This window comes from Sturnira hondurensis, unplaced genomic scaffold (assembly GCF_014824575.4).
Source record: "Sturnira hondurensis isolate 20B ecotype Veracruz unplaced genomic scaffold, ASM1482457v3 Scaffold0010812, whole genome shotgun sequence".
In the NCBI taxonomy this organism is placed as follows: domain Eukaryota; kingdom Metazoa; phylum Chordata; class Mammalia; order Chiroptera; family Phyllostomidae; genus Sturnira; species Sturnira hondurensis.
In genome coordinates, this window is record NW_028083443.1 from 571,671 (window position 1) to 591,315 (window position 19,645).

The window sequence follows — 19,645 nt, forward strand, 5'->3', positions numbered from 1 at the left end:
GTCTTCTGCCATTCAGCTGTGTGACGTCAGCAAAGGTAGCGTTTCCGAGCATCAGCTTTCTAATCTGTAAAAATGAAGCTATTAGTGTTTGTCTCATAAGGTTTTTATTAAAGGTTAAATGAGATCACATAGCAAAATTCCTGAGCATAGGAAGTACTCTGTAAATCTTAGTCCTGTTACTATCACCATGCTATTCAATCCTCAAAAGAAGCCTGTAAGTTATCTAGATCATACATTATCTCCATTTCAAAGATGAGAAAACGGAAGTTCAGGAGTGTTAAGCAACATCACCTAGCTAAAAGGCCAACCTTCCTACTCTGGTTTTAATTTACAGTCTGCAATCTAATTTCGGAAAACTCCAGAGGGATTGAGTACTCCCAGTGTACCTGCTGAAATCCTTCTTAGCCGCCTTGTGCTAATTAAATGTTCTATCTGTGCTTCAGGCTATTTAAGAAAGCGAGTAATTGCGTGCATGTTGTTGTGGGAGGGGGTAGATAGTGGTGGTAATCAGTGCGCAGCAGATGCAAAAATGCAGACCTGGGAATACAGTTGGATTGTGGACCCTAGAATCACAGAGGTTTTAGAGCTGAAAGCAGAGTACACACAAGTTCTTAGCCTTTGGGCTACATCTGGCCTACCCCCATATTTTAAACAGAATGACTGTTGGGAACTGCTCTGCCTGGTTTCAGGAGTTGTAACTATCCCCCATGTCTAAGGCTGAGTGAGCAACCCCCAGAATGCGAGCCACAAGGAGACAAAGCTTGTCTCTGGTAGCAAACGCTGCCTCTGCTTCCTCCCCCTGCCCCCAACGCATGGTTGATGGTTGATGATGGGTAAGACTCTTCACAGAGACCGGCAACCTAAGCCAGACACCATCACTTGGGAGGCCATCATGGAAGGACTCAGGGGGCTGCAACAAAGAGGGAGTGGTGGACCCTTGCCCCCTGGCTGTTCTGACATAGCCTGAGTCCCCATTTCCATCTGGGAGAAGCATTTCCTGGCTCTAATCCACTTAAGCCTAAAACCTATGATGGGGGGGGGGGCCGGTGCAGCCCTCTGCCAGCTGGAGTGGGATGCCGGGTGATGGGGAATAAGAAAGAATTCCTAAAGTCCTGTGAAGCCTGCTTTTGCTAAGAGTGCTTTCACTCATATGTTAAGGGTCTGAGCAGGAAATGAGTATGTCTTCCAAAGTTTTTGCAACACCCTGTCCTGACAGACACTGACTCAGACTAAGCCCTCAGATTTCTTTGAAATGAGGGCTTATCTACTGTTTGATCCTTGCTGCCTGTATTCCTGTGTATTACAACCCAATAAAAGCCCTTGGAGGAAGGGGCTCCTGGCCTTTTTCCTCTGAGAAACTGACCACCTCTCCTCCCCAAGCAGATCGTGTCTTGGTACTGTTACTTTCATCCGAGGAGGACAGGGGGACTTGCGGGCAAAGTCGCCCCATAAACAACAACAAAAAACTGTATCAGAAACTGAATAAGAATTCAGTTAGATTGGTTTTACATGTCCCAGGTTTGTCCCTGTCCCCACACTGTTCTTTAAGTCTGCCTGGCCGATTCACACAATTACCTGAAATCTGAATGACAGGATGTAGTTGTCAACCCTTGGCTTAAAAAGACTTTGCAGAATCTCTTATTTTAAAAATAAGGCCTAAGTGCCTGACTTATAGATAATGGCAGTACTGTTTATGATCAAGCAAGGAGACTTACTATGCCATCCTCTAGACAGATGAAGCCAAATTGTATAAGAGTTGGCTATTTTCTTAAGTACTGCACAAAAGGCTGTTTGGGGATGGCGGATTGTCAATGCAATGCTAACCTGAGACAGATGACAGGTTACCTGCACACACAGCAGGCAGACAGTTAGATATATTGCTTTTAAGATAAATAATATAAGATAGCATGCAGTCATGGTGGTGCACTTGAATGAGTTATGGGTATACAGAGAAATCCATCCCCATGGTCCTAGGGAAAGCTGGGTGGACCCTGAACCTGAGAGATTCTGTGGGCTGGTTAGGACTATAATGACAATTTCATTTGATTAAGTCAGGTGTTACACAAATACTGCATTTCATCAGTTGTTCCATGTTATAGACCGCTCTGCCTGGTTCTAAGAATTGTATCTCGACCCCTTGTGGCTAAGGGCGAGGGACAACCTTGGAATGCAAGCTGCAGGAGACAAAGCTTGTCTCTGGTAGCAAATGCTGCCTCAGTTTCCTCTCCCTGCACCCAAAACTTGGTTGGAAGTGAATGATGGGTAAGACCCCTCGTGGTGGGGGGCAACCTAAGCCAGACTCCATCACTTGGGAGGCCTTCATGGAAGGACTGGGTGGGGGGGCTGCAACAAAGAGCAATGGACTCTCGCCCCCCAGCTTTGACAGTCCCCATGTTCTCTGGGGAAAGTGCTTCCTGGCTCTAATCCCCTTAAGCCTGAATACCTGATGGGGAGAGGTGCAGCTCCTTGCCTTGCTAGAGCATGTCCTGGGGAAGAATCTGGCATCACAAAGACTTCCCGATAAACCTGTGAATCTGCTCTGCTACGAGTGCTTTCATTCATATGTTAAAGGTTCGAGCAAGAAATCCTAAAACTCTGTTCCTGACAGACTCTGAAGCCCTCAGATTTCTTTGAAATGTTATCTACTGTTTGATCCTTGCCTCCCTGTATTCTTGTGTATTAGAACCCAATAAAAGGCCCTGGAGTAGGGGGCTCGAGGCCTTTTTCTCCTCGGAGAAACTGGCCACTGCTGGCCTTTTCCCCCTGAGAAACTGGCCACTGCCCATGGCCTTTTTCCTCCAGGAAAATGGCCACTTCTCCCCCGCAAGCAGATCACATCATGTCTCAGTCATATTTACTCTCATCCGTGGCACCCGGGGGGACTTGCGAGGAAAGTTGCCCCCACAGTTTCATTTGTACTTTTTCACACTTAATATCTGAGAAATCACAGTGCACATTGCAACAAATGGATTCTTACAGTGACGGTACCCAGGCAGCTGTTGTGACTCAGTTGTTTTTGCATCTGCATGCAAGAACTTGCTCACAGCTGTTCAACACATCTATTAAGTTATGAGTATTGCTGGCTATGTATTGTTATGCTTTATTGCCATTTACAATGTTTTTTAAAAGATTATACTGTGATTTTGTGTAATAAAAAGTTAACCGTGTATGGAAGTAGGCATGAAAAGAGAACAGTGAGTTGTACATTTGTATCAGTAAGGAAAATATTGATTATTGTAGGGATGACCAAAATTCCATGTTTTCTTACAAAGTAAACGAGTAATTCACAGTTTCTAAGTAGGTGGGTAGTGTTGATTAGATGAATCAGAAATGGTTGCTTATTTCAGTTCAAGGTGGAGAGGTTGCCAAATCCCTCAAAATATAAAAGGTAATTTATGATGAAGAGCAAGCAGCTTTTGAGACACAAGAACTTTTGTTAAAACATCAAATATCATTTTGTCCCAAACTTCTTGCTGCTTTTGAATAGAAGCTGTTGAATATTTATCAGTTGTTGAGAAAAAGAACATACGAGTTTAGCCACATAGGAAATGGTGGAAAATCCTTATATTCTTTGATAACCACCCAAATTAATTTGTCAATGTTAAAAGTGCAAGGTACATATTATATTTTTTACCTGTGCCATGTGCTGAAAAAGGCTGGGAAGCACTGGAAAGGTAAGAAATGCTACAGGCTCTTGAGAAAGAATTTTAAGATGAATGGAGGATGAAAAGACTGTCCAACAAGAGTCAACAACAACTTTAAAACTGGTCAAACTCATTAATGATCAATGAAAAGAAAATGAGCTATTGACTTCCCACTAGTTCTAGCATTTCTCTCTCGTCGTCTCCTTTCCAGGGTCCTCACTCTCACCTCCCTTTGTTTATCCCCCTGTTCTCTCTCTCTTCCCTTCCTTCCGTCTCCAATTCTCCTCTCAGGAACAGAGGTCTGGCAAACATCTGTGGTTGCTAGTCCTCCTGCGGACTCTGGTGTCCGAGTCTCAGCCTCCCACCCATGTGGCTCGTCCGTGAAATTTTTCTGAATGGACACTTCCTTCCTGAGAGGAATTCTGGCGCCTGCTGTCCCAGCAATATATTTTCTCACCTTGTTAAAACGGTATTTGTAAAGTTTATAGACTATAGAATAGACTACCTTACAGACCCCCAATTCTCTGTTAAACTTTTACTAATTTCAGGCACATTTGAAGTCAGTGTCTCATGTATAAGAAATGTTTTGGCTCTTGCCCCATGATAGAGGAAGACTTGTTCCTAGAGTAATTTATAGGTTATTTCCTTCTCTTTAGGCTTCTCCAGCCCCCAGCTTTCTCAGTTCCATTCCCTGGCTCATGAGCATTGTGCTGCTCTCGTCTACCTGCTTTGAAAAGAATCCTAGACAGGGCTGCAGGGGGGCCCACTCATCGCTCGTGCAACCCTGGGAAACGACTTAACCTCCCCAAGCCACCCTTACCTGGTTCGTAATATGGTGACAGCTGGACCTCCCCACCTGCCCACCCACCTGCCCACTTTACAGTCTGTGGTGAGGATCAAACAAATATATGAGGGATGCCAAGGCTTCTATTAAGTATAAAGCCTGAATCAGGTGTGAACATTTATTATTTCCATTCCTAAAATAACATTTAGTTAAAATAATTAAAGAGTTCATTGACATATTCAAGTTGTATGAACATATGCATTTTTAAAGAATTTGAAGGTCAAGCTACACAGTTGTATTTGGTTATTAGAATTTTGTGGGCTCCTCTCAGCAGTGGCCCAGATGGAGGAGTCCCTGGTGGCAGCTCGGTCCCTGAGCAGTCACACCTGTGTTGTGGTCTGGGCCTCTCTAGTGGTCTGGGGAGGCTGGCCCAGCAACACCCCCTCACCCCAATTCAGATGCAGGAAGAGGCCCCGTAGAACCTCACGGCACCAGATCTATCTGGTGGGAAGGCCAGATCTATCAATTAGCTGGCTATTTCTTTTAATTTATTTTTTCAAATTTCTGGCAGGTAGAGCAATTAGCTTTTGCTATATAAATTTTTAAAAAATTAAAAGTTAGAAGTCCACAAATCCCCAATGTCATACTATAAGCAAAGACTTACTTAGCTTACATGTCGAGGGGGTTAGTGTTGGGTTGGCCAGTCTAGGCTGGACTCAGCTGAGGTGTCTCTCACTCTGATCCTGGGACCAGCAGGCCAGCCACGCATACTCTTGGAGGCTATGTAGAAGTGCAAGGCAGCAAGCAGAAACCCAAGCTAGTTAAGGCCCACACTTGGAACTGGCACGCCATCATTTCTGCCTCTTTTTATTAACCAACACAAGTCACGTGGCCAAACTCAGTGTCAGGGAGTTGGGAAATACACAGCTGAGTCTCATTGTTTGTGGTAGTCACGGTCTATAAAGCCACCGTGAACACTGAACTAGCAAATACCAAGCCACTGCTCCCCAGGGAAACGCAGGCTGGGTTTCTACGAGCTTCTGGGCACATTTTCATCAGCAGATCAATATTCAACTTTGCTTTATGTGTTTCTGTTTAAAGACACCTCACTTAATATTGACCCACTAACATTGAATTTACAACCACCAGCACCGTAATTTATGCCTGAAGGAACTTATCTATCACGTGTATTTTCGTTATAAAGTACATCACGAACTTCTTGGACTTATGAACACTAGATGGTACATCAGCACAATGCTTGGGCCGTGCACATATGTAGTGAAATCAACAACGAAAACCACAAAAATGCTAAAAATGTGGCACTAAACAGACTGCAAAAAAGAACACTTGTTTCCAGGATTTGACTTCAGCTGGGCATGCAAGCGTTTGCCACTCCTCGGCGCATGACTGTGAATGACTGCAAAAGTGACCAGCGTGTTGATTTGGGGGAGGGGAGAGGGTTATTGAATTGTTAACGTATAAATGTTAGCAAGTAGGCAGGATTCAAAATGCAGGATTCACAAATAATGAGGATCAACTCTACTTTGCCTCTTAATGGGAAAAACTTAAAAGTTACATACATGGTAAAGGATGTGAGTAAAGGGAAGGATAAAAAATTGGGGCAATAATGCAGAATCTTGGGTCCCATCTCAGACTCAGAGATGATTTTGAATCAAAATTTAAATTTCAGAATCCCCAGACGTTCATATGCCCATTCAGGTTTGAGAAGTGCTGCCCTCGATACAATTGTAAGTACATCCATGCCAAAAGGGGGACAGTTAAACCCTATGAAGATTAGGAACCTACCACAGTAATAAAGTTTTCTTCTTTTAAAGATTTTATTTATTTATCTTTAGAGGGGAAGGAGAGAGGGAGAGAAACATCAATGTACGGTTGCCTTTCGTGCATCCCCTGCTGGGAGTTGGCCTGCAGGTAGTTGACCTGCAACCCAGGCATGTGCCCTGACTGGGAATCGAATTGCGATCCTCTGGTTCACAGGCATGTGCTCAATCCCCCAAGCTACACCGGCCAGGGCCACAGTAGTAAAGTTTTGAAGGATCCAAAAGTGTAGGCATGCTGGGACAACCTCCGTAGGGTGAAAAAAAGTTCTTTCCCATTCATTGGGAGGAGGCAGAGCACTGGGTAGGCTATTTTGGCCTTTGAAGGCAGCACATGCCACACATGGGAACACAGCTGCAGCTTTTCATTGAGTAACATGGACGGTCCCCAGTTAATTGGGTCTCTGAGCAAGAGAGTGTTCTGCAGCAAGTGCAAGCTGAAATGGCAAGCTGCCTTGCTATTTCTCTGCAGATCCAATGGTGCTAGAGATGTTCATGGTGGATAAAGATGCTGTATGGAATCTAATAGGCGAGTCGTGGTGCAGAAACTCAGTTCTGGAGCAAGCCCATTCCTCTGACATCAAGTCATTTGTAAAATAGCACCTGGCATGTCACTGAGAGCCTGGCCATGCAACTTAAGTGTTATGCAACTACAGCTGTCAATCATGTGCTGGATATTTCAGATTTACCAAATCACAGTTGGGTGGGGACGGCAACAAGCTATCAGATAGATAAGGAAAAAGAGGAGTCATGCAATGGAAATTCCTTGGAAGTCAAAGAACAGTGGCCAGAAAAACATGAGTGGGAGAGCTGGAAATTCCCCAAGAAAGGCAAACACAGTATAATAAAACAATCTTTTCCTCACTCTCTAACTGCTCCTCTCCCTGAATGCTGTCGGGTACAGAAAGGTCATATGCACTTTGCCCCAGGTCAGATCTCTGAAGTTACCATTGACAATTTCTGTTCGTCGAATGGATGCCCCCTTAAAACAGTGTCTCTTTAATTTGTGCCTGCCTCTCCATCTCCATGACTACTGCCTCAATTAACTCTCTCATCATTTCACTTGCAAGTTTTCTACCTTATTGACAAATGGTATTTCAGTATACCTGATTATTCCATTCACTCCTCAAATCTTTATTGGGCATCTACTATGTATCAGGCACTGGGGTAGGTCTTGGGAAAACAATGTGAAGAATTACAAAAATGTGCTGCTGCTGGCCTCATGGAATTTATGGTCTGGTAGATGAGAGATATGAAAATCCTGCTTAAAATCCTTCAGTGATTCCCTGCAGTTTTCTAGATGAAGCCCAGATGTCTTGACTGGCCTGTCCCTGCGTATCTCTCCAGCATCACCTCTAATCACTGCCCTTCAACTTTGCATTCTCTACAGCCTCAACCCATACTTTCCCTTCTTCAGAGCACCCTTTTAAAAGGGTTTATTCCAGCTGCCCACCTTCTCCAGGAAGCCTTGCAGACAGTCCCTTCCACCTTTAGGTGCACTTCTCTGTGCGTAGTTCCACCACACCTCATGCTACCACAATATGTATCACACTTTATTATGATTCCTCATTCTTTTGTCCCCCTCTTGTGTTCTACTTGAAGCTCAGCTTTGTGTAACCAATACTAAGGACAGCAACTGATTCATAACAGGTACTTCACATTTTTTGTCAAACATGCCCCCTACTCTGCAACAGCAAACAAGGTCAAAACATCACTTCTGCACCTCAGCAGTGGAGTTTCTGTGGCATAAACTCCCGGGCAAAGTCACGCTGTGCCTACCTCTTAGACTCAGACTAGGATTCAGGGGTGCGCCCCCTAGCGCCTTTGTCTAACTCGGCAGGAATGGGTGGGGCGCCCGAAAGCACGCGGTTCCAGACCGGCTCCTGGCGCATGCGTAATCGCTAGAGCTGGGCTCTGATGGGAAGAGTCCAAGCGTGAGAAAAGGGGGCTGTAGACCCAGATACTTTTTCCTTTTGCAGTAGGTACATGACTCATTAATTTTCTCTATGAATATGTTTTAGCGTAATATATAAGACTAACACGTGGCTTTTTAGGGAGCGAGAAAGGGGCTGGAGCGTTATCACACCCTTCGTTGTCCTTCAGCACCCCTCCCAGAGGTCGGTGGGGTGGACGGTCCCAGGTCGGGGCGCGCGGGGGCGGAAGCGGCGGCGGCTGCGACCGCGTCGGCTGTCAGTGCTGGAGCGTGGCCGGGCGGAGCAGCCATGGAGCGTCAACGCTGGCTGCCGCTGGAAGCCAATCCAGAGGTGAGCGCGGCTCTGATTTAGGTCTGGGGACCCAGGCGGGGCGAAGGGAACCGGGCTGCCATAGCTCGTCTGGGGTGGTTTGTTTCTAAGTCGTGTTCTCTGTTTCGTTTCCAGGTCACCAACCAGGTGAGTGAGGTATCCCATCGCTCGGGACCCCGGAGCCCTCCCTGGCCATCTACACCTCCACGCCCCCTAGGAGTCTGGGATTGAATTCCGTGAGGGTACCTCTTGCGATATGATAGATAGATGGAGGTATGCCCATTTTAGGGCCGTCTCTCCTTCACCTGGTTCCAGGATGGAGGTGCTTCCAGCTGTTTCGGCTTCTCTTGTGGTCCCCTGCCCCCGTCATCACGTTTTCTGGGTCTCGGGGTTTGGGGGTTTGTCCACCCCAGTATTCTTACTTCTGATTACCTTTTCGTTTTGCCTCCTGCTTGTGCCGATTCCATAGTTTTCCCACCCCAGTATTTTCTGGGTGACTAATTTGCCTACACTACCTGACTCCAAGCTTTGTAAACTCGCCCACCCAGTCCTTGTAATTTCATCCACCGCCTGCACTGTGAAATCATCTTTCAATCATCTGTTGCCCCATAAAATCACTTCTCTTCCCCGTCACGCCCCTTTTCTCTTCCAGTTTCTCAAAACTGGAATTCAATTGTTTTGATACCGTAGGAAGCCCAGTATCATTGTTCCCACACTATTCTTTGCCACGTAAAACCTTTTAAAGTTCGTCCGGGTTTGGAGGTTCAGTTTTGGGGAGGGAAGAGGGAACATCCCCCAGCCATTAAAAGAAAATAAGTGCTACCACGTATAAACTTTTGACTTGGTCAGGTGTATTTTGCCTTACATTCTCAACAGCTAGTTTACTTTTTACTGCCGTCTTAGTTTATTATATGATAATCATTCCTCCCGTAATCTCATTACTAAGTAATAACAATTTGTCGCATAATGAATTGGCTTTTGGTTTTCAAAGCTTGTAGAAAATTCCTTATTTAAGGAAAGGTAGACATATTCGATTGTAGGCAGCAAACTCTTTGTCTTCTTATTCGGGTTTATTAATAAATTTTGAAATGACGTTTATTCTCCCAGCTCTAATCACTTTAGTAATATGGGAGAAGCTTAAAACCCAGCATATATCTTTTACATTATTCTTATGGGGGCCTTTCCTATCAACGTTTTCTGTCGTTTTACCCCCTTTGAAATTTGGTGTTCATTTTTTCCCTAACGCGTATTGATGACTTTGTAAAGTGAGAATAATCTTCAGGCAGGAGAAGTCAGTATTTGCAACTTCTGATTTAATGCCATAAGGAAAGAAGGATATTTCTCTCAGACTCATCCCAAACAGTTTTTGCACCTTTTGTGAAAAATCAGTTTGCTGTATATCTGGAAACTGTTCATTTCCATTGATTTGTTTCTCTTCTTTCACCAGTACCACACTGCTCTGATTACTGTAGTTGTATAGTGTCTTATTTTTCAATATTGTTTAGAATCAGCTTGACGATATCCAGAAAAAAGCCCAGTTTCATCATTAAAGATGTGATTTTGGTGGTGAATGTGTGCCTAAATCTAGAACTACACTTTGGGGAAATTTAGCATCCTATCAATATTGAGCCTTGCAATCCCTGAAGATGGTACATATTATTATTTATTTGATTTGTTTCAACAGTTTTTTATAGTTGCAGCGTGTAGATCTGGCACATATGGTGTTAGATTAATACCCAAGTATTTAGTAATCACTCGGTGCTATTGTAAATTATACTGTTTAAAAGTTTTAATTTCTAATCATCTATTGCTATATATAGAAATACTATTTTTAATATAAAACTTTAAATAAAATTAATAAGTTCATAATTAAAGATAAAGGAAACATACTTCCTTGAGTTCAGTATTTTAGGTAATTGTGGTTTCCATGAATAGGGTTACTGAGCGTCATTTGAATATTTGCCATGTTGGAAGCTTCCATAGCCTTTTCTTGATAGGAATTACAGTTTTTCTGAATTCTTCTCTTTCTCTCAGGTGTTCCATTTTGCATGCTGCATGAAAGGCAGGGTCCTTATAGTAAGGCATTAGACATTCTTTCAATGCGGAGTTTTCTTTCTGGCATGTTACTACCATGAGGATTCCAGATTCCTTGCAACATCTGGAAAAACCTTGAACTTGTTTGAAACATCTCTCTTGGGCCTTTTCTAATTATTTTAGAGACTCAAAACACCTTTTTCGACATGTCTGAGATGCTTCTCTTTCGGGTCAAATGCTGTCTCAGCAACAGAGCTGGAGATACTGGTTTTTATATGTTGACTTTGTGCCTTACTAAATTCACTTATTCTGGTAGCTTTTTTTTTTTTAGTGCTTTGGGATTCTCTACATGGACAATCATATTCTCTGAAATAGACTGTTTTGTTTCTGCCTTTTGGATCTGTATGCCTTTTATTCCTTGTGCAACATTAATAGGATAGAGATAAGAAAACACTTTCGCCCTGTTTTAGATGTTAGGAGGAAAACATTTACTCTTTCATCATTAAAGATGTTAGTTATAGGATTTAGGTAGATGCTTTTTATCAGGCTAAGAAAGTTCCCTTCTTTCCCTAGTTTGCTGAGAGTTTTTATCATGTATCAATGTTGAATTTTCTCAAATGACTTTTCTGCATCTCTTGAGATGATTATTTAAAGAAGAAGAATATGAATTCTACATAATCATAGAATCACCCACCCAGCAATCACCACACTATTGTCCATGTCTATGAGTGGACACTCACTTTATCCTTTTTGCTCAATTCTCCACCCCCTAACCTCCCCCACCACCCCAATGATTTAAGTCTTTTCTGAACATGCCTAGACCCTAGAACTGAGATGTCTTCCAAAACTTTATTATTCTTGGTCACTTTCCTTTGAGTTTGCTTTTGTTTGTCATTGTCCTTTATAAAATAGGCCTCCTGGAGTGAGATCATAATTCACTCTGAATAATCTGTGTTGAATATAGTGGGTTACTGCATTATTCTGAATAATACTTTTTAGTAAGGTTTTCAATTATAGTTAATATTCAATATTATTTTATAATAGTTTTAAGTGTACAGCCTAGTACTTAGATTTTTATACAATTTGTTAAACAATCCCCTGCCAGTAAAGTCTAGTACACACCTGGCACCATACATAGTTATTAGTGTTATTGACCATGTTCCTTTAAATCCCATGCTGTACTTTATATCCCATGACTATTTTGTACTTCCAGTTTGTACTTCTTAATCCCTTTTTCACCCAGTCCCCCTCTCATCTGGCAACCTTCAGTTTTTTCCTCTGTACCTGTGAGTCTGTTTCTGTTTTGTTTATTTTGTTCTTTAGATTCCACGTATACATGAAATCATATGGTATTTGTTTTTCTCTAACGGACTTATTCCACTTAGCATAATATCTGCTAGGTCCATCCATGTTGTCTCAAATGATAATATTTCATTCTTTTTAATGGCCAAGTAATATTTCATCATATATATATATATATATGCACCATACCTTATTTATCCAGTTGTCTATTGACAGGCACTTAGATTACTTTCAAATCTTGGCTATTGTAAATATTGCTCCTTTGAACATAGGGGTGCATGCGAGGTCTCTCCAGAAAAAGTCCAACCATTGTTAATACAATAAGAACAGTTTGTACTACATCAGTGTAACCTGGCAGCCAAAGGGAGTGGATTGGAATGCGCATGTGTGGACAGTGATGCCTTCACTGTACTAGTCAGTGAAGGCTGTGAACGCCGTTAAGGGAGCATGTATATGCTGCGGCTGTTGCATTCAAAATGACTGTGCAAATAAAGCAACGAATCTGCATCAGATTTTACATTGAGCTTGAACATTACTCTATGGAAACTATTTGAATAATTCAGAAGGCCGCAACTATGGGCAACTGGTGATTGGCAGATTCATCCCAACAAGGCACCCGCTCCTGTGTCACGTCTTGTGCAGAGTTTTTGGTGAAACGTCAAATCACCCAGGTGACTGAGCTCCCCTTACAGTCTAGATTTGGTGCCCTGTGACTTCTGGCTTTTCCCCAAACTAAAAATCACCTTTAAAAGGGAAGAGATTTCAGACAATCTACGCGATTCAGGAAAAATATGGTTAGGCAGCTGATGGAGACTCCAACAAATAATTTTACAGAGTGTTTGGAACAGTGGAAGAGATGCTGGGAGAACCCTGTGAGGTCCCAAGATGCCTGCTTTGAAGGGTACTGAGGCATCTCTGTCCTATGTATAATGTTTCTTGTATCTTGTATCTTCTTCAATAAGTGTCTCTATTTTACATCGTGAAATATACAAACTGGATACTTTCTAGCCAGACCTCATATATCTTTTGGAATTGGTATTTTATATTTCTTCGATAAATATCCAGAAGTGGAATTGCTGGCACACAAGGTAGTTATTTTTGTCTTTTTAAAAATTTTTGAGGAGCCTCTATACCGTATCCCATAGTGGCTGCACCAATATACAGCCCCACGAACAGCACACAGGCTTCCCTTTCTCCATATCCTTGCCAACATTTGTTGTTTGTTGATTTTTTGCTGATTGCTAATAGCCATTCTGACAGGTGTGAAGTGATATTTCATTGTGGTTTTAATTTACATTTTTTGGAAGATTGGAGACATTGAGCATCTTTTCATATGTCTATTGGTTATCTGTATGTCCTGTTCAGAGAAATATCTATTCAGGTCCTCTGCCCATTTTTTTAAATTGGATTGTTTGCTTATTTGGTAAGTTCTGTGTGTTCTTTATAAATTTTGGGTATTAACTTCTTATCAGATGAATCATTGGTGTTTTCCATTCAGTAGGGGTTTTCTGTTTTTGTTGTTGATAGTTTCCTTTGCTGTGCAAAATCTTTTTAGTTTGATGCAGTCTCATTTATTTTTTCTTTTTCTCTCTTGCTCAGGGAGGTATAGCCAAAAAAAATAATACACAGAGGAATGTCAGAGAGTTAATTGCTTGTGTTTTCTTCTAGGAGTTTTGTGGTTTTGAGTATTACTTGTAAGTTTGATCCATTTTGAGTTTATTTTTGTATGTGGTGTGAGAAGGTGTTTTACTTCCACTTTTTTTTACGTGTAACTCTTCAGTTTTCCCAGCACCATTTATCGAAGAGGCTATCTTTATGCCTGTTTATATTCTTGCCTTGTGATAGATTAATTCACCGTGTAGGCATGGGCTAATTTTGGGACTCTGTTTTGTTCCATTGATCTATGTGTCTGTTTTTATGTCATTTCCATGCTGTTTTGGTTACTATAATGCTGTATTGTTTGGTGTCAGATAGCGTGATTCCTCCTACTTTGTTCTTCTTTCTCAGTATTGCTGTGTCTATGTGGGGTCTTTTGTGATTCTATGTAAATTCTAGGATTATTCTAGTTTTGTGAAAAATGCCATTTGATAAGTGAATTCAGTAAAGTAGCAAGGTACAAATTGAAATGATACTTATTGTGTGGTAGATTAGCATTCCATCATTTTTGTTGACAATTATGTAGTCAGTCCATGTTGAGGCTGCAGAGAACTAAACTCTTTTTTTCTTAATTCCACATAAAATGTTTTCAGTGTTTTCCCATTCTGTACTGAAATAATCTAATTAATTAATTTTATTTTTTACCAAATCTCTATTAAAATTTATTTTGCTAGTTTCTAGGCTTTAAGAACCATCAATTTTTCATTTAACTATTGGTTATGCTCCTGGTTTTTTATTTTATTTTGTTTTGTTTATTCATTTTTAGAGAGAGGGGAAGTGTGGGGGAGAAAGAGAGGAAGAGAAACATTGATGTGAGAGAGAAAGATCAATTGGTTGCCTCTCATACACGTCCTGACCAGGGACGTGCCCTGGTCCCTGCATGTGCCCTGACTGGGAATTGAGCCAGTGACCTTTTGGTTCGAAGGTGGGGGCTCAATCCACTGAGCTGGTACTCAATCCGCACCAGCCAGGGCTAATTCAATATATTTCTTATTAAACACATCTAGGACCTTATTTTTGACCAATCATGTTATCTTTACATAGAGTTTCTTCTACAGGCAAAGAAATGGAGGGGGTATTCCCAATTAAGCAGGAAGGTTCTTGTCTTATGGAACCTGTGTGTGAGATGGATGACACTGGTTATGTAACGTGGCGTGCTTTCCATTGGTTTAGCACGGCAATTTTTGGCCAGAGTGCCACAGGAATTTTTAAAACATGCAATACCTGACTATTTAGTTGGGGGCACTGACCTCTTTTCCTTTAAGTTGTCAAATAAAAAAAAATGACACTCGCCAACACAATAGTCATCCAGTGTGAATGCCCTGTCTTGAACCGTAAATTCGTAGGTCATACCGTAGAGTCAGTCACATTGCATAATAAGGTTATGTCTAATTGGTTAATTCTTGGTACCAGAATTAACCAATTTTTTTGTCAGATCAGCAAAAAATCTATTTGTTGGTGTGCTGCAGAATTTTAGTTATCAGTTTATGTGTGCTACAAGATGGAAAAGGTTGAAAATAGCTGGATTTGCAAGATCTTATCTGATGGTCTGAGAACATGTGACTGTTCTTCAGGGAGAAATACCCAAGGGACCTCTTTATTTTTAAATTTCAGATTATGAGACTGACACGCTACCTACTGCGCTAACGAGGCACCTTATTTTTAAATTTCAGATCATGTTAGACCAGTAGGTAGTATCATGTGTTTTTGAGGTACAGTATAATGATGAATTCTTAATGTGTTTCTTTTCATTTCCTTTCCCCCCTTTTTTTGTCATCTGAAACTTACTTTGTGATGAAGTACTTTTAAAAATCACCCACTTCATTCAGTGCAGACATTTGTTAAGAATTTATTGTGAAATTGATATCATTCTCATTATTATTTTACATTTTCGCTTTGCAATAGATTAGGGCCTGACATTTTATTTTCTTTTGAAATCTTAATCCAAAAACCACCGTTCTATTGCTGCAGTTGTTTTGCCAGATATAAGAGAGGCAGTGAAGTTGAGTGGGTTTCACTGTGTACCAGAGGCCAGGAGGCCAGAGGTCTACTGCTTATAGCCAACATTCTCTGATGTTTGCACTAGTCATTTGGGCTTTTTGGCTTTATATACTCTTTGCTTATCGATATGACTTGTGATGTTTACCTGTTTATGTTTAAACTTCAGGCATCATTTTTGGTAAGCAGGATAAGACGTGTTGATCCTCTAACAAATAATGATTGACTAGAACTTAGATGCATCTCATTAAGAATCAAGTGCTGGAAATGAGTTTTAACATATCAGTCCAGCCAGTGGCTGCGGGTTTGGTGAAGTATTGGCTTATTATATTCAGCCCTAAAATAAAGTAGTAGATTTTGAAAAAAGTTTTGCTCAATATGTAATAAGGTTTAAATATTTGTTAATTGATAAAAGTACATTGGTATCTCTTCTCCTGTTCTTGGGAAATCTGCTTCATTCTTACTGCGTATCAGTAACATTTATACCTTGCTTTCCCTTTTATGTATCAGATGCATGGTACTTCCATGTTGATTGTTTCCTTATTAACACCATATTTTTTCTTCCTTTCACCAGTTTCTTAAACAGTTAGGTCTGCATCCTAACTGGCAGTTTGTTGATGTGTACGGGATGGACCCTGAGCTCCTTAGCATGGTGCCGAGGCCAGTGTGCGCAGTGCTCCTTCTCTTCCCCATCACAGAAAAGGTAATTGTGAAGGGAGACTCACAGTTTCAGTAAGTGCGAAGTTCTCTTTAACTGGTCGGTTAAAAATTACACCTGTCTTTAAGAACAGAAGACTCTCTTATTGCGTAAAAAGGAAATCTAGGCTGAGGGATACCTTAAAAATCTAGTTTTCTTGAAGAGATGGTATTTAGATTTTGACTTATAGATTGACAGTAAATCCTCAGTTAGTCTTTTAAACTTGGGTAATTTTGCTTTTATAAAATTTGGTTAGTTTGCCTCACTGGTGGTTTGATGTGACATTTAATCACATTTTGATGTATGCATTATGGAAAAGTATATAGTTTAGAAATACATGTGCCCTGACTGGGAATTGAACCAGTGACCTTTCAGTTTGCAGTACGAGACCCAACAGACTGAGTCACACCAGTCAGGGCTAGAAATATTTTTCTAATTATGGGTTTTAATAGGTGATGTTTGTTTCGTTTGTTGCAAGGATCAGCAAACTTTTTCTGTAAAGAGCCAGATAGTAAATTCTTTCAACTCTGCAGGCCTTACAGCCTCTGTCACAATTATTTAGCCTTGCCTCTAGCGTGAAAATAGCCAGACAATACAAAAATAAACTGTATTTCTGAAAACAGGTGATCGGCCAGATTTGGCCTGCAGGTTGTAGTTTGCTGACTCCCTAATCTATTGGAATCTGGAAATTATAAGAACAGTAGACAAAACAATAAAGTCATCTTTCTACTTTTCCTCTCTTGCTCCTCCTCGCTCATTTTTAACCTTTGTATATTTTTTAACCTCTTTTTACAAATGGGGCACAGAGACATCAATTTGTTAAAGTTGCGCAGCTACTACTGGCAAAGCCAGGATGCGAACTCTGGCAGTCAGATGTGGAGCTCACACTGTTGACATTCATCACTGCACCATATTGTTTCACAACCAGTTATCAGAGAGAATGGTCACTATTTGTTAGGAATATTGTGTGCTTAGAAATACAGTGTGAATTTTGTTACGATAGTATGATTTAATAATACAGAAATACAAAAAGTAGAAAGTAAAAATCTCTAGTAATCTCCTACCCCAGAGATAACTTCTTTATGTTTTTGTGTATCCTTTCAGGTTTTTCAATGTGTATGTAAAATAAATAATTTAAAAATATAAATGAGAATTTAATTAATATATTGACCTATAAGCACTCTATAATAATCATAGATTTCTAAGTGAGAATATGAAAATCTGTTTTTAAAAAAATGCTTTATAGTATTTCAGCAGGATGTCCCATAATGTGTTAACCAAATTCCCATAGATAGACATTTAGATATTTAGAATTTTTAAATTTTATGTGTAAGGCCTTTTTAATATATTATTTTCAAATTTTTTGACTGTTGACTTTTTGCTTAACAAACAGTATGAAATATTCAGAACAGAAGAGGAAGAAAAAATAAAATCTCAGGGACAAGATGTTACATCATCAGTGTATTTCATGAAGCAAACGATCAGCAATGCCTGTGGAACAATTGGACTGATTCACGCTATTGCCAACAATAAAGACAAGATGCACTTTGGTAAATAATGTTTCATTATGGCCGTTTTTTGCCCCTTAAGGTGTAAGTTATCTTATTGAGCACTAGGTGGTGCTCTTGTTCTTTTTTTCGAAGTATTATGTAGATTCTTTTCTTCCTTTCTTTTGTTTATAATGGGATGTATATACTGTTTAATCCTTCCCATTCTTTTACTTTACTGGTAAACAGAGGTTTAACAAAAGAAACAAACAAACAACTTAAGCCCTGTCATTTATCCCAATATTCTTATATTCCTGATTTACCAGCTGAAGAGTTTTACCCGAAAAATAGGCAGCCTGCTTCTATTATTTCCATATATCAGTCTCTTTGACATCAAACCTTTACAATTTCATCTTCCTTAATGTTCTCAGAATCTGGATCAACCTTGAAAAGATTCCTGGAGGAGTCCGTGTCGATGAGCCCTGAAGAACGAGCCAGATACCTGGAGAACTATGACGTCGGTACCTTCCGTCTGTCTTGGTTTCATATGTGGGCAGAGTTCTTTGGGACTGTAGATTCGGTTCGGGGGTTTGTCTTGAAACTATAGTTTTGGACATTTTTGGATTTTGTCATATCCATTAAAAAAGGCATTTTGTACTTTTGAGGTAACAGTACTGAAATACACATAAATGTTGATAACACTTCTTTTTTATGTCCAGAGCTGAATGAGAGAAAAAAAGCAGTTTGATTTACAAATTTATAATATCTTATGGCAGGCTATTTCTTACCATTCCTTCCTTATAGTAAATCCTTCCTTATAGTAAAGCCTGACAATATTCTGTGTGTCTTTCATGAGGAATTTGGAATAAGGCTGAAGACCAATGGAAAAAAAACAGGTTTAAAAGTAGATGTGAGACCATACTCTACCTCTTTTAGCAGCATAATATTTTTGGATGGTGAAGACAGAGTTCACATAATCTAGTTTTAAATGACTGTACCCGTTCGTAGAGTTTTTTTAGAATAGTATTTAAGTTTTATTTTTGAAATCTATTTTTCTCTTGAAAGCATTTTACCTTTTTTTAAATTTATTTTTCAGTGATACTCGACATACAATATTATATTAGGCTTTTTATCTTTGGGTCACATTAGTTAAATTATAAGAAGCAGTGTAAGTGCACATAGTATTCGGCTAGAGCACAGGTAGCGAACACACAGGTGGCCAGCACAAGGCCTGCAGCTGGATCTGGCCCAGCACCTGGTTTCTACCCGCAGCAGCGCCGAGCTCCTCGCCCCTAGTTAAGGAGTAAGTTAAGTTTGTAGAGTCCTAAAATTATAATCGGCCCTTTGAAGGCAACTGTGAGGCGGATGTGGCCCCCGGTGAAAATGAGTTTGACACCCTGGGCTGGAGCTATGCCTTACGCAGTTTGTTCCCAATAAAACCATTGCTTAGATGTTGTTTTGCCATTGTAATATACCTTGATTATTTTAAGTTGGTTTTTTTTCTTAAAAAATCCTGCAGAGCTCATACAACATCTTTATTTTACATAAAAACAAAATAACATAGAAGTCAACAGTAACCCCACGAATGAGAGGAAGTCACCATTAATATTTTTATAGGGAACATATATGTATATACACAATATTTTAAAGTGAAAATATGATCTGTAATATTGTTTTATAACTTGCTTTTTTCACATAACTTATCACAAACGTATTACATACCAGTAAGTATATATTTGACATCATCATTTAATGGCTGCATAGCTTTCCATTGTACAGTATTTTATGTAACCAGTAATTTATTGTCATAAATATAATATTTTTCTCTTTTTCACTGTTTAAAAAAATACTAAAAGGTATATCATTGTAGCTAAATCTTTGCAAATATCCGTAATTATATATGCTTATGTACAATCATATGTAACTGTATGGACTTCTAGAAGAAAAACTGTTGGATCAAAC

General features: G+C 40.3%; 1 protein-coding gene and 1 pseudogene across 2 annotated transcripts in view; one reads left to right on the plus strand and one right to left on the minus strand.

Annotated features, from left to right (window-relative positions):
• Window positions 1-8,397: 8,397 nt before the first annotated feature.
• Window positions 8,398-19,645, plus strand: part of UCHL3 (ubiquitin C-terminal hydrolase L3) — a 50,274-nt gene continuing 39,026 nt past the window's right edge. For both annotated transcript variants that reach the window (XM_037059348.1, XM_037059349.1), the window contains exons 1-5: window positions 8,398-8,530; window positions 8,645-8,656; window positions 16,074-16,202; window positions 17,590-17,746; window positions 18,115-18,200. In XM_037059348.1, the coding sequence (XP_036915243.1) occupies window positions 8,489-8,530; window positions 8,645-8,656; window positions 16,074-16,202; window positions 17,590-17,746; window positions 18,115-18,200 (426 nt within the window). In that variant the 5' untranslated portion in view covers window positions 8,398-8,488. The remainder of the gene's footprint in view (window positions 8,531-8,644; window positions 8,657-16,073; window positions 16,203-17,589; window positions 17,747-18,114; window positions 18,201-19,645) is intronic.
• LOC118996097 (COX assembly mitochondrial protein homolog) lies at window positions 10,457-14,852 on the minus strand (annotated as a pseudogene).